Source organism: Quercus suber, unplaced genomic scaffold, assembly GCF_002906115.3.
Source record: "Quercus suber isolate HL8 unplaced genomic scaffold, Cork oak 2.0 scaffold_229, whole genome shotgun sequence".
In the NCBI taxonomy this organism is placed as follows: Eukaryota; Viridiplantae; Streptophyta; class Magnoliopsida; order Fagales; family Fagaceae; genus Quercus; species Quercus suber.
The window spans coordinates 1-15766 of NW_027069687.1; the positions used below are offsets into that span (position 1 = coordinate 1).

Below are 15766 nucleotides of genomic sequence, written 5' to 3' on the forward strand. Positions count from 1 at the left end.
ATATTAATTATTATAGGAAAATCATGTGTATTTCTGTTTCAAAAAACCTAAACTTTTGGGCATAGCCTCCCTAGCTTAGGAATAATTATCACAGTTTTAGGGTACGTGCTAGAGATACCGTCTCCTAATTTACATGTGGCTTTCCATTAATGTTTCCTAATTGAGCACCGCGAAGGATTAAATGTTAGGTCATGGCCGGTGAATATGCTATATATATATATATATACAGTCATGGTCCATGGTTATTGAATCTTTGAGTCTTTATAGATTATATTTGCATTCGAAATTTGTGCACTTGATGAAAAGAAGTTGGAAATGGGGTATTATCAATCAATTTATTTGATGGTTTTAATTTCTCGTAAGATCTTGGCAAAGATGCATATATTTTGTAATCTGACCAAATCAATGTGACACTGAGAGGAAATTGGTAAAGTTCAATATATGGAACAAATTCGATTACCTTAAATTAACAGTCGATTGGAGGATTGTTAGATGGAAAAGCTAAAGGTCCCCTTTGTGTATTTTAATTTGAATTAAATATTGGAAATCATGAAAGGGAAAGGCATAAAGTTGAGGATAGCATTAGTGACTCGTAGGTGTCTCAACGTTGTGGCAAGCTAGGTTAAAGTATAGCAATCAAATAATTAAGGAGTGGAGGTTGGGAAATTCAAATTTTAAATAATAAAAATAAGTTTCATTATTATTTTAATAATTAAAATCTTTGATAGTAGATTTTTCTTGGCTATGATTGGCAAATTATTGATTTGTCAACTCAATGAAAATATTGATCAAGATGCATGGGTCAATTGAGTAATTATTTAGTATTGTGGGAATAATATTGCTTCATTCTTTGTCATAATATTATGTTTTACTAATTAAAAATATGGTGAGACTGACCAAGATAAAAATCATTTGTCCCAACCTACATGCTATACTCTATGTTCCACCAATTGTAGCCTATCATTTGTCATTTTTTTTTCTTACATTTTTTTTTAGATTTCCTTATAAATTAAACAAAGCATAAACGAAAAATAAAAATAAAAAATCAAACACTTGTGACTCATTTGATACGTGTGTTTAAACAATAGTTTTCAATTTTTTGGAAATACGTGTGGGTAAAAAAATGTAAAAATACGTGTAATGTTATTTAAAAACTAAAAACATGTGTTTAAATACATGTACTAAACAGGCTCTTAGCATTCTGTAATTAGTGAAGTATAAAGCAAAACACTCATAGTGGGATAATTTTTTTTTTTCTTTTTTAATGAATCTAACCATTCATAAAAAAGAGGGAACATTTATTAAATAATTTTCAGGTTAAATTAGCAATATGGTGCTAAATCTAGACCTTAGAAAAGCGCACTAAATGACGTTGAGGAGTTCAGTATGTACAACTCCAATAATTGCTTCTCCAAATCTTCCAATAATATCTTTCTATACGAAAAAAAAAAAATATATATATATTATATATCCTATGCATTAATCTTCTTTTAACTTTTTTTTTTTTTGGAGAATCAATCTTCTTTTAACTTGACCCATCATTTATGTTTTAGATTATGGTATTGTCATAAATGATGGGTCAAGTTAAAAGAAGATTGATTCTCCAAAAAAAAAAAAAAGTTAAAAGAAGATTAATGCATAGGATATATATATATATATATATTTTTTGAGAATGTTAATGCAGAGGATTTAGAGTGATTTGATTGAATAAATTCTATAGTTGATCCTTTAAAATAATTTGGATAAACTATATTTTAATCCCTCTAATTTATAGGCGTGGTTTCAAATTAAATGCGGGACTTTTAAAATTAAGTCTTATACTAAGAAAAAAAAAAAGTTTCAACTTGAACCATAAGCCCATTAATAGTGACATCTTTAAAAAATTAAACAAAATGACATCATTTAGTTATTTTAATACATGTGTTTACTGTATGAACAATATTACTTCATGATATGTTTAGCAAAAAAAAAAAAAATTACTTCATGATATCATTTTATTCAACTATTTTTAATTAACAGCCTCATGTGCAATAGCATTATGGTTTAAATTGAAATGTTTTGGAAAGTGTAGAACTTAATTTGAAAATTTTGAAAATGAAACATTTTTTTATAAAAAAACCCCAAAACCATAGGGTTAATTTAAAATATAGTATATATATATATATATCCAAATTAATAATATTTTGATGTGTTCAGTAATGTGCTATAGAGTACTCTGAACTCTGAAGTGCTCAATAATTTTTAAATGCAAGGTAATAAAATAATATCATCCTCAAGAAAAGTTTAGACTCCATAGTCCATAGTCATTTTTTAAATGTAAGATGAAACTTATATATATATATATATAAAAGATAAACTAAATAATCATAATTGTTTCTTGCAGTCAAATGGTGCCTCTCTTCCCTTAAAAAGAAATATGAATTGCATTCAAGGCAAAGACGAGGAGGACTTTGAGAGAAGAAAGGCTACCATCCATTGTGTGGATAAAAAGGATAAGCTAAACAAAAAGGTATAAGCTAAGCAGTAATTAATAATCAGATTGGCATCTTCTGGAAGACTATTGGAAATTTTTGTCCCTTTCTTGAAGCATATGCCATTGAAGCTTTACAAACTTCCAATTAGATAAAGTACTTAGGCAGTGTCCATTTGCCACGTACTAGGTCATGTTTCACTTTCTTGACTATCGGATGGTATGCTCATCCTTTTCAAGATTGATGGCTTTAAAGTTCGAAAACCAATTAGACGTAGCTTGTTCTTGAATTTGGGTGACAATATCTGATGGGGAATAGGTCCATAATAAATAAAAATGTACTTGGTACTCCAACCTATAACCAATTTTCTAGCTAAAAGCTTATATAGTTTAACAAAGTTTTCATCTTTTAATGTTTTTAATGAAGATATTCAGAATTTAAATCATTCATAACTTTTTCCGTAATATCTATCTTTCTTTCTTTTTTTTAAATTGCAAAATAAATTTGTTTCCTTAAATAAAATCCTCAAATCATTAAGATTAATATACAAACAAGTCATACAAGCATAATATTTCTTTCAAGCAGAGGCTACACCGGAACATATGTACCCATGCACTAGTTCAACTTGCTTTTTAACTCTTTCTCTGAGGGAGGGACCAGGTTGTCGTAGCTTGATTGATGGGATGTTTGAATTGTTAAATGAACTTTGGGCTAGAATTCGTTAAGTGCAAGACACGGCTGTCATACTTTTCTACCCTTATAAACATTGTGGCATGACCCTACTTCAAATTTTCACATGAAATCCATTTTATAGTTAAGTTTTGTTTTTGTTTTTGTTTTTTTTTTTTTTTTTTTGGACTTAATACTGTACATAATAAAATCAAACTAATTCACAATAAATTTGTACCCACTCCACTATTCTTGATCCAAAAAAAAAAAAGAAAAAAAACCTATGAGGATCCCAATATGGCTGCCCATAAACAAGCATCATTAATCTTATTGTCCCTCTTAATCATCTCTTTATGTAAATCCTCACAGGCTGCTGGAATTGCCATATATTGGGCCCAAAACTCCAATGAAGAGTCTCCTTGGCTGACAATTGTGCTACAAGGAACTACCAATATGTGAACTTCGCTTTCTTAAACAAATTCGGTAATGGTCAAACCCCAATGCTAAACCTAGCTGGGCACTGTGACCCCAGTGCCAATACTTGTACCCGTTTCAGCTCTGAAATCAAAGCTTGCCAAGGGCGAGGCATCAAAGTCTTCCTTTCACTTGGAGGCTATGATGGAAGCTACACACTTTCTACAGCTGATGATGCAAAGCAAGTAGCAAATTACCTTTGGAAAAACTATCTAGGAGGTGAGTCCTAGGTGATGCAGTTCTGGATGGCATTGATTTTGACATTGAGATTGGTTCAACCCAACACAATGATGAACTTGCTAGGACACTTAAATGGAATTAGCCAACAAAAAAAGGTGTACTTAGCAGCAGCTCCACAATGTCCATTCCCAGATACTCATCTAGATACCGCTATTAAAACCGATTTGTTTGATTATGTTTGGGTTCAATTTTACAACAACCGTGATTGTCAGTACGCAGGCAATGCTAGTAACCTTTTGAATTCATGGAAAACATGGACTACGGTTCAAGCAAATCAAGTGTTCTTGGGGGTACCAGCGGCTCCAGAGGCTGCTGAAAATTGTGGATTTATCCCAGTTGATGTGCTCAAAAATCAGGTCCTTCCATCCATTAAGAGACTTCTCCCAAGTATGGAGGGGTTATGATTTGGAACAAAATTTTGATAAGGGGTATATAGTGCATCCATAAAGGGTGCGGTCTAAGTCAATGCCTAAACCACTCAATGCCCAAACCACTCAATGCCCTCCTGAATAAGCTATGCATAGTAGGTTTTTCACTACCTATGGATTGTAACAAATATTTATGACAATAAACCTTGCTTGCATGTACTTCATTTTGAAAAATATTGAATATAATGTTGCAATTGACACCTATCATATTCAAGTTTGTTTTGAGCCTTTGCATTCGTAAATTGTATGATTTTTCACCCCAAGGAATAGCTTTAAGATTTAAGTTGATTTTTTTGGAAAGTGTAGGGCTTAATTTGAAATTTCTGAAAATGTAAGATTTTAAAATATAGTTTATCCAAATAATATTCTGTTGTGTTCAGTATTATGTTATATATAGAGTACTCTGAAGTGCTGCCATATTTAATCAATACTTTTTGAATGTAATGTAATAAAATAATATCATCCTTAAAAATTATATAGGCTCCATACAAAAATTTTTTTAAATGTAAGATAAATTATATATATATATATAATCATCATTAAGGAAATATAACTTCCCTTATAAGGAAATATAAATTGCATTCAAGATGTCAAGCCATGAGTTATGTCATTCTACCTTAAAATTAATTAGCGATAAAAAGACACACTCAAATGTTTTATGTATTTGATATTGTGCCCCACGAACTTGTTTTTAGAGTGGTTGTTGAGAGTTGAATTGTAATTCCCTCAATCCCTCCCTCAAAATAACGCTCCTGCAACCCAAATCCATAACTTTAGCTCTAATACCACTTGTCGAACCGTGAGCTATATCACTCTCAAATCTTTTATGGCATTTGATATAATATTTTGTAAACCAATTTTTAGAGTAGTTGTAGGGGGTGAAATTGTGCCCCCTACACAATGCAAGCAAAAAGAAGAGGACTTAGGGTCTGTTTGGTTGGAGGGGTGAAAAAGTGAGAAAATAGAAAATTATGGGAGGATAGAAAAGATTTTATTTTCTCTCATTTTTTGTTTAATTGGGAGTGGAAAAGTGGAGGGATGGAAAAAATGAGTTTGAATAAATTTACTCATATACCCTTGTTAAAGAATGATACCAAATAATAATAAATAAATAAAAAGTGACAAATAACCACACAAAAAAGAGCAATCACCCAAAATTTTTTATAAAAATCAAAAACATGTTCCAAAAAAAAAAACACATCCAATAAAAATAAAAATAAACTATCACGCCCAAGCCCTAAAAAATCAAAAGAAAAAAAAAGAGGCAATGTTAATGCCCAAGAAAAAAAGGTAACAACTAGTGATTGCCCAAAAAAAGAATAATAATAATTTTAAAAAAAAAAAGGCAAAAAGAGGGGCAACGTTGTTGCCCAGGAAAATGAGAAAAAAGAAAAAAATGCAATTTAAATTAAGGTTATTTGTGTAACGTGCATTTTTCAGCACTTTTTCCTCCTAATTTTCCTCCTAAATTGGGAGGATAAAAAAAGATGGGCCCAAAGGGATTTCCCCCCTATTTTATGTCTCTCTTATTTTCTCTTCTCAACCAAACAGTGTATATATCATTTTCTACGCTATTTTCCTCTCTTTATTTTCTATCTTTCCTATTTTCACACTAACCAAATATACCCTAATGGCCTATTTGGATGGAGGGGAGAAGTAGGGGGAGTGGAGGAGAGTGAAGAGGAGTAGAGTAGAATTGACCAAAACTAAGCTAATTTTGTATTAAATCTACTCTACTCTACTCTACTCTTATCCTCTTCTTAATCTAAACAGATCATAAGGCAAGAAAGACCGCCATCCATTGTGAGGATAAAAATTAAAAAGGATAAGCAAAAAAAAAAAAAAAAAAGATAAGCTAAGCAGTCATCATATTGGCATCTTCCGGAAGAAAGTTGGAAATTTAGGTACTTTTATGTATCACCATCATATTGTCGACCCGTTAGCTATACAATTGTAGGGGTTGAAATTGTGCCCCCCAACACAAGGCAAGCAAAAAGAAGAGGACTTTAAGGGAAGAAAGACCACCATCCATTGTGTGGATAAAAATTAAAAAGGATAAGCTAAGCTGTCATCATATTGGCATCTTCTGGAAGGCAGCTGGAAATTTATGTACCTTCTTGAAGCATATGCCATTGAAGCTTTACAAACTTCCAATTAGATAAAGTAATTAGGGGTGTTTATTTGCCACGTACGAGGTCATGTGTCACTTTCATGGCTATCGGATGGCAAGCTCTTTTTCAAAATTGGTGGCTTGAAAGTTCGAAAACCAATTAGACATATAGCTTGTTCTTGAATTTGGGTGACAATATGTGATGGGAGTGGGTCCATTATAAATAAAAATGCACTTGTACTGCAGCTTATAAGCATTTTTCTTTAGTAACATTTGCAATGTAAATTCTTATCCTTAAAAAAAAAAAAAAAAAAAAAAAAAAAAAAAAAAAAAAATCCTCAAATCATTGAGATTATACAAACATGTCATACAAACATAATATTACTTTAAAGCAGAGGCTACACTAGACAGAACATGAGAGAAATCATGAACTCTCTTGCTATTCCAACCTTTACCCATCCTTTATAAGCCTCATTTAGTCATTTGCACAAAATTAAACCCTAATTCACATCTGAAAGTTGAGAGAAACCCAATAAATTTTGATGGCCAAACGCCTATTAATCAATTCTCTCTACTTCCTCACTCTCATCATAACCAAATCCTTTGAGTGGTGGTCGTTTCCATCACATCCATCAATACCATTCAGTGTTGAGATATGAAGGTTGATTGGGAGATAGTATATCATGTTTCGTTGATTGGAGCTGTGGAAACTGGGAATAATTGGAGCACACCCATTTCTATCATTATTATTATTATTTTAAGACTTCAAAATTTAAGTCTTAAATCGTCAACCTAAATACAAATGGACCCATACAAAAAAGGTATTTTAATGATAAATACATGAAATATGCCAACACAAAATAAAATCTAACACTTATAACCATTTACCTCACAAGACCTTATTTCAATCTCTTTTTTTTTTAAGTACATTTTATAGTTTTTATTTTTATTTTTATATATAGTTATAAGCAAAGGATTTGAATTTTGAATGTTTTGATTGAAGATACCATAATATGATGGTTAAACCATTGAAGTGAAAGAATCTTCGCAATCCATTTTATTTTTTAGTTTTTAATTTTTTGAATTTAATAGTGTACATAATAGACTCCACTCAAACAGCTATAAATTTGCACCCCCTCGACCATTCTTGAGCCAAAAAAGAACCCAAAAGGATCCCAACATGACCGCCCGTAAACAATTATCATTCCTTTTATTGTCCCTCTTAATCATCTCTTTATGCAAATCCTCACAGGCTGCTGGGATTGCCATATATTGGGGCCAAGACAACAATGAAGGCTCCTTGGCTGACACTTGTGCCGCAGGGAACTACCAATATGTGAACATTGCTTTCTTATCCACATTCGGTAATGGCCAAACCGCAGTTCTAAACCTAGCTGGGCACTGTAGCCCCAGTGCCAATACTTGTACCCGTTTCAGCTCTGAAATCAAAGCTTGCCAAGGGCGAGGCATCAAAGTCCTTCTTTCAATTGGAGGCGGTAAGGGAACCTACTCTCTTTCTTCAGCTAATGATGCAAAGCAAGTTGCAAATTACCTTTGGAATAACTATCTAGGAGGTAAGTCCAATTCACGTCCACTAGGCGATGCAGTTTTGGATGGCATTGATTTTGACATCGAGTTGGGTTTAACCCACCACTACGATGAACTTGCTAGATCACTTAATGGATTTAGCCAACAAAAAAAGGTGTACTTAGCCGCAGCTCCACAATGTAAATTCCCAGATGATCATCTAGATGCCGCTATCAAAACCGGTTTGTTTGATTATGTTTGGGTTCAATTCTACAACAACCCTACGGCTTTATGTCAGTACTCAGGCAATGCAAACAACCTTTTGAATTCGTGGAAAACATGGACTACGGTTCAAGCTAAGCAAGTGTTCTTGGGACTACCAGCGGCTACCGCGGCGGCTCCAAGTGGTGGATTTATCCCAGCTGATGTGCTCAAATCTCAGGTCCTTCCATCTATTAAGACTTCTACCAAGTACGGAGGGGTAATGATTTGGAACAAAAATTTTGATAATGGGTATAGTGCATCCATAAAGAGCGCTGTCTAGGTCATTGCCTAAACTTGCTAACAATATGGCATGCTGAATGAGCTACTCATCAATAGGTTCACTACTACCTATGAACTGTAACAAATATCTATGACAATAAAGCATGGTTTGCATGTACTTAATAATTTTGATGCATATAGCAGACTATAATGTGACATTTGATATCTATCATATTCAAGCATTAAATCCAAGTAAAAAGAAATAGAACAAGATAATCTTTACTGAGTTGTAATGCTTTTGATTTAGGAAACTTTGAATGTTTGATGCACTGAATAAAGACAATATTAGAAATAATAATAATCCTTATCACCGGAAATAAAAGATTTAGTAGATTCGTTGTTTATATTCATAAGTTGGTTGTTACTATTTTTTTATATAATCTCAGTATGGTGTACCAAACATGCACCACATCAAAAACATTACATTCAGTGATATATTATCTTATTCTCAATGATATTATCTTATTCTTCTATGCAGAGTTGACCTTACTCACCTATAATAATAATAACAACTACAACGAAAACACAACACAACGATAAACCAGTTGTCGAACTAATTCAACAACTAGCTCAAGTGGAAGTTGAATTATTCCCAAATGATTCAGGAGCTAAGTTGCCCAATGATGTACCCCAAAATTTTATTGAGCGGTTAGGCATGGTTTTTCAATTCATTGTCAGATCTTTACTCAACACCACCTTTCACTACCACCACAACCCCCAGGAGCTAAGCCATTTCTCTATTAATCTAATATCAAATACCATTTAAAAAAAAAAAAAAATTTGAAGACGGTTTTAATTTTTAAATGAGGCGGGTCTTATGTATCACCCGCAAAGCTCCTCATCTCCCTACTCCTAAACTCCTCACTTGGCCATTGTTTATTTATTTATTTATTTTGGATGAAAAGACTGCAACTTTATTAAAAAGAAGACAAATTTAATACATCTTAAGCTAAAGCAGACTCAATAAAAGCTAGATTTTCCTTTATCTAAGTTACGTAATTCTCAATACTCTTGACATACTAAGCTAAGACGTGAGTTGACTGATTTTTTGTTCGCTTAACATGTGAGATCTGTGAAGTCCTGAATGCTTGTAACTTTTGACAAATGCTTGCGATGATGTTATAGATTAACATTTGAAAACTGCTAACACCAAGCACAGCATCTACAATCAGTTTTGAATCACATTCAAAATGAACAATTGAACATCCTTTATACCAACGTCCCAGGCGAAGTCCACGGCCTCCTCCAAAACTTTGGCTTCGGCTTCTAATGAACCCAGAGGTCAGTAAACCTTCTAGTTAGTAGTATTACATTTGGGCCTAAATTAAAATTATATTATTCCGATTTATATTGCCTCCTATAATATTGCCTCCCATAGTCTAGGAAGAAGTCAACGATCCATTGTGAACCCCATGCGAACTTTTTTTTAGTTCTGTTTCTCCTTAATTATGTCACTCATATTATATTTAGTGGTAATGACATTTTTTTATAATATCTCGTATTTTTTATTCTAACTTCATACCTCCCTTCTCATTATCTTTTTTTTTTTTTTAAATAATTAAAGTTAAAAATTTCTTTATAATTCAATTATTACAATAAGCGTAAAAGGGAGAGAATTTGACTCGTATAAAAAAATTAGAATCTACTTAAATTACAAGCTCTTGAGACTTGATAATCCTTCATTCTTCTGTATATAACTGTAAACTTTTGTGTGATGCGATGAATTTGATGAATTTCGTTATGTATAATCAAATGACACTTATACTATTTAGTATATAATTAATAAAGTTTCCCATTTCAGGAAAAAAGAAAGAAAGTTAAGTCTATCTCTACTCTCTAGTGGCAGAAAGTTGGCCATCTTTAATTGTGAGCTAGCATTTGGAATTTATGCTACTTCAAAAAGCATATGCCATTGAAGCACGAACGTCCAATTAAATGTTTGATGAATAGGAAATGTCTGTTTCCCTAAAAATTTGTACAAAATATTTATGCTGCATTGTACGTACACCAGGTTTGGCTTAGCCTAAGCTAAGGGACACAAAATTATTGTACCCTACACGAAAAGACACGTTATAATCTTTCTTCCTTTGTCTGTGCTTTGGAGTCCCACATGAACGGGACAAGTTGTCTTCTAATGCCATGTTCATTTATAATAGACGACAAGGTGACGGTGTTTATTCAATGCAAGACCCATTATTATATGTAAGAAAGAAGACAAGCACGCATTTATTGTGCTCAGAGAGAGAATTGAATAATTATACGAAAATTACAGACATGATAATGACAACCTAGAAACAAGCATACAAAAATATGTCACGTTCGTTTTTGTATATATAATTCGAAAATTACAAGTTAAAACTTGAGAGGGATTCAAATTCTGGTTCTTTTGGAGCAAATTATGCCATTAAGATATAAGATTTTTAAATATTTTATATTTCTTTTTTATAATCTAATATAGACAAAGTTTAGCTATAAAATAGGTTTTAACCTTAGACCACAACCTTTTTCAATATATTTTTATTAAAAATGAATTTTAATAAATCCACCATTAGATTATATCTTCTTCTTATATCCTTCCTGTTTACAAAATTTCTAGAAAATTAAATATCAATAGCTATGTTATCAATAAGTTATTTAAATTGTAAGTTTTTGTAGTTTAAAATTATCCATAAAAATATAAAGTTATAAATCATATAGTAAATAATATCTGGCTGACACAAAATTTGACATGTGTATTAAGAGCATAAAGAACATATAATTCAACGGTTAGATTCTGAAAATATTTAGTAATGTTTATTTTATTGAGTAAAGTTGTAGCCTAAGATTACAACCAATTTTGTAGGTAAACTTTGTCCATATAATTACATGGTTTCATGTACTTTAAAAAAAATACTAAACTATTTCTTTCTCAGCAGTCTAATGAATAAATTATTCTGGCCCCCTAAAAAATAAATCCATCATTTTGAATGGAATTATTCAAAAATATGACCAGCAACCACCACTTGATAACTTTGTAAATATATATATATATATATATATATATATATAGACAGAACCAAGGTATTGCATGGTCCTCGGACTCAAGCCTTTGGGGAAACTAGATACTTACAGAGAAATGAAAGCGTTAGACAGAACCAAGGCACTGCACGGTCCTCGGACTCAGGCCTATGGGGAAACTACTCGCTCCCCTATACCTGGGTACTAGACAGAACCAAGGTATTGCATGGTCCTCAACTCAAGCCTATGGGGAAACTAGATACTTACAGAGAAATGAAAGCGTTAGACAGAACCAAGGCACTGCATGTCCTCGGACTCAGGCCTATGGGGAAACTACTCGCTCCTCTATACCTGGGTACTAGACAGAACCAAGGTATTGCATGGTCCTCGGACTCAAGCCTATGGGGAAACTAGATACTTACAGAGAAATGAAAGCGTTAGACAGAACCAAGGCACTGCATGGTCCTCGGACTCAGGCCTATGGGGAAACTACTCGCTCCTCTATACCTGGGTACTAGACAGAACCAAGGTGTTGCATGGTCCTGGACTCAAGCCTATAGGAAAACTAGATACTTACAGAGAAATGAAAGCGTTAGACAGAACCAAGGACTGCACGGTCCTCGGACTCAGGCCTATGGGGAAACTACTCGCTCCCCTATACCTGGGTACTAGACAGAACAAGGTATTGCATGGTCCTCGGACTCAAGCCTATGGGGAAACTAGATACTTACAAAAATCAAAGCGTTAGACAGAACCAAGGACTGCATGGTCCTCGGACTCAGCCCTATAGGGAAACTACTCGCTCCTCTATACCTGGGTACTAGACAGAACCAAGGTATTGCATGGTCCTTGGACTCAAGCCTATGGGGAAACTAGATACTTACAGAGAAATGAAAGCGTTAGACAGAACCAAGGCACTGCATGGTCCTCGAACTCAGGCCTATGGGGAAATACTCGCTCCTCTATACCTGGGTACTAGACAGAACCAAGGTATTGCATGGTCCTCGGACTCAAGCCTATGGGGAAACTAGATACTTACAGAGAAATTAAAGCGTTAGACAAAACCAAGGCACTGCATTGTCCTCGGACTAGGCCTATGGGGAAACCAACCGCTCAATCAGACCGTTGCGCCGAACAGAACAGGGGCGTCGCATGGCCCTCGGACTCAGGCCTACAGGGAGGCCAACTACAAAACATCCCAAGTTAGGAGAGGACCAAGCCCCATGGGCCCTTGAGACGCGAGAGAGGTGCCCATGCATACGTTCTCTCTCCTTATCATCGTTACTGGTGCAACTGACCAACATGCAATTCAAGCTAAAGTATACGGATCTAAGGAAGAAAGGAAAAGCAGGCAGCGTGTACACAAATAAGCAATTCAAGTAAAGGGAAATCAAATTCGCATTACAACGATGAGTTCGTAAAAATTGCATGGCAGGAGCCACAGTACATAGAAGGAAAGTATAACAAAATAAAATAACAACGTGAAAGCAGGACGAGCCGAGACGCCGGGGAGCCTACTCCTCTGCCCCGGTTGGACAAAGGCAGCCCCTGACCCCTCCGAGCCCTGGCCTGAGGGGATAGTCTGCAGGGGTACGGCGAGAGCAGCTACTTCCTCAGTGGTGGGGGCTGGATCATCGGAAGGGATCTCCACTATCTTGGGGATACCTCCCCACTCGAATGCTCCCCCAGTTCAGCTGCCCGCACTTCTTCAGTAATCTCCCCAACCTCAGGGTTCTCAGGGGCGGCCTCACGGATAGCGGGAGGATAATACACGTTCTCCGCCTTCCACAGGTCGGACCCAGCCTCCACTCCAGCTTGTTTGAGGGCCTCAGCCCAGACCTGGGATAATATCGCCTACACACTCCAGGACTTGAGCCTTGTAGTCGGCCTCTACTGCAGCCACCCCTCAGCATAGGCTGCGGCCTCGGCCTCCTCTTTGGCACGCTCGGCCATCTTCTTGCCATGATCAGCCTCGTCCTTGGCCCGTAGGGCCTGGTCCCTAGCCCACTCCGCTACCCTCTGATTCCCTTCGGCCTTTGCCACGTCAGCCCGCAGGTCAGTAATCAGATCCCTCGCGATCCGCAATTGCTCCTCCGCCTCGCGTAGGCGCGTCGTCTGCTCCGTGGCCTAGGTCTGGACGCCCTTAAGACCCGACAGCGCATTATCCCGCTCACTAGTCACCTCCTTCAGAGCCTGTCGAGCCTTGACGAGGTCAGCTTCAGAATTTTTCAGAGTATTGGTGGCCTGGTATTGCCAGTCGCGCTCCTTTTTAAGGACCTCATTCTGGTCGTTTGCCGCCCCCTTCAACGCAAAGATAGCTTGGACGGCCTGTCAAAATGACCAATGTGCGATGAGCCCCATAAAAGAAAAAGAGTGGGAAAGAGTTGAGGTTATAGCCCTTACCATCCCTACATATCCCTTAAGGCTGAGGAAGACCTGTTCGCTCGTCAATGAGTCAAGCTCAGCCATGTCCGTTGGGAGCAGCAATCTCCTCTCCAATGCGTCTGCCACGCGCGTACCCTCGCCCTCATTAAAATCCCTAAGAGAGGCGTTATCCCTCAATGGCTCCCCGCGGAGCATCGGGGCTAGGAGCCAGGCGTCAGCCCGGACGAGGTGGTGTCGGCGACCTGCCTATCCGGACTCCTTCCGCCTATCTTAAGCTGCTTGGATGGCCGCAGAGCAGTCTCCTCCTCCTGTGAGGACACCGTCATATCCCCACGATCCTTTTACCCTTGTCCTTCTTCTTCTTAGGACCAGCAGGCACGGACCCAGAGGGCGAGCGCGTTTGAGAAGGAGAATGAGGAAGCTTCTACCGAGCGGAAGTCGACTTAGCCTTCGAAGGAGGAGTAGGAGTTTTCTGTTAGGACTCCCCCGGCTGGCCCTCAAGTAGGTCCAACAACTTGGTGGTGGGTTTCCTCTTATAACCCATTGACGGTCGAGGAGGGGTTTCTGAAACAAGGAGGTCTGCTTTACTCAAATTGGGATCACCCAAGTCCCTGGGAGGATCCTCGGACTGATCAAGATGAGCGAAAACTTCAAATGCGTCCCCTTCCCCCTCTAGAGCTCCCTCGGCAGCCTCGGCAAAGAGTTGGGAAGAGGAGGGGACGGCTAATGTGACAGTTTCCTGGTCGGAGGGCCCCTCGGGGAACGAAAATCCGTCCTCGGTCACAGTAATCCTCTGGAGCCGAGGATCGTTGGCAAGGATGACGTGCTTCAGAACCGGGAACGATTTCTGGGTAGGTGTATAACCCTAAATTATGTGGGCGGCCCTAACCTGGTTGTCGTCCTCGTTTATGTACACCGGCGCTCTTAACACCTTTTGCAAGTCTGCCCGGTTGATCAGATGGAAGTGACGCTGGAAGGCGTGCAGGTCTGCAAACGGAAAGTACCAGGACATTAGTGAAAAAGAAAGGGGGGTGAAGAAAAGTGACGAGAGCTTGAAACCCTATCTGTCCCTCACTGCCCCACCTGGTGTGCCCTCTGTTGTTGGGCAGTGAAGGCCATCATGCCACTCCCCCGACACAATGAGGAAATCCTCATAGAACCCCTTGCTGGACTCGGGAAGGCACTGAATGAGCCGCACCCTGTCGTCCCTCGTTTTCAGGTAATACGAATGGCCCTTAAGAAGCTGAAGATTATAGCACCAATTCACGTCATGGTGGGTCAGCCTCAGCCCCATCTTCTCATTCAGGGCGTCCACACAGCCCAGAATCCTAAAGACATTTATCCCACACTGGGTGGGGGCCAACCGAAAGTGCATGAGGTAATCCCTCGACACCGACCCCATGGGGATCGTCATCCCCCTTCAAGGAAGGCGACTACGGGAATTAGCACCTCGCCCTCCTGCTTGTATATGCACCATTCCCTATCCTCACAATGTCTCAGATTCACATTGCTGGGAATTTTATAGTCGGTGATGAATTTCTCCATCGCCTCCTCAGTATCAACGTATTTCTTAAACCTACCCATCCTAGTAGATGACTAAAAGAACTAAGAAAGAACAGGCGAAGCAGAAAAAAGGGTAACGAGAAAGAGGGGCCAAAGAGAGAGCGACTTACAGGAAAGAGAAAGGGCTCCTCAGACAGGCTTTTGTACTGGAGGTGCTAGTAAAGGGGTGTCTGAACTCGGGAAGGGCACACGAATATCCTCGATTACAAATAAGGAATAGGAAGAAGCAGTTCGTACGGGTATTTATACCCCAGATCGAGGAGCCATGCAGATTTTCCCGCTCATAAATGCCAGACGAATCTCCACCGTTGGATGGATAACTCCTCCTTGGACGTAGGGAGCACAGAGCCGCCTGGATT

General features: G+C 37.5%; 1 protein-coding gene and 1 pseudogene across 1 annotated transcript; both read left to right on the forward strand.

Moving 5' to 3' along the window:
• The first annotated feature begins 3409 nt into the window (after positions 1-3409).
• Positions 3410-4478, forward strand: LOC112004628 (acidic endochitinase-like; annotated as a pseudogene).
• A 2927-nt stretch (positions 4479-7405) lies between these two features.
• Positions 7406-8598, forward strand: LOC112004623 (acidic endochitinase). Its single transcript, XM_024036863.2, has one exon. It carries the CDS (start codon positions 7573-7575, stop codon positions 8461-8463), a length of 891 nt encoding a protein of 296 aa, XP_023892631.1. The 5' UTR covers positions 7406-7572; the 3' UTR covers positions 8464-8598.
• Positions 8599-15766: the final 7168 nt, after the last annotated feature.

What these genes read in the sequence shown, in the direction of transcription:
- LOC112004623 (XM_024036863.2), top strand. Translation starts at nt 7,573, where the DNA reads ATGACCGCCCGTAAACAATTATCATTCCTTTTATTGTCCCTCTTAATC.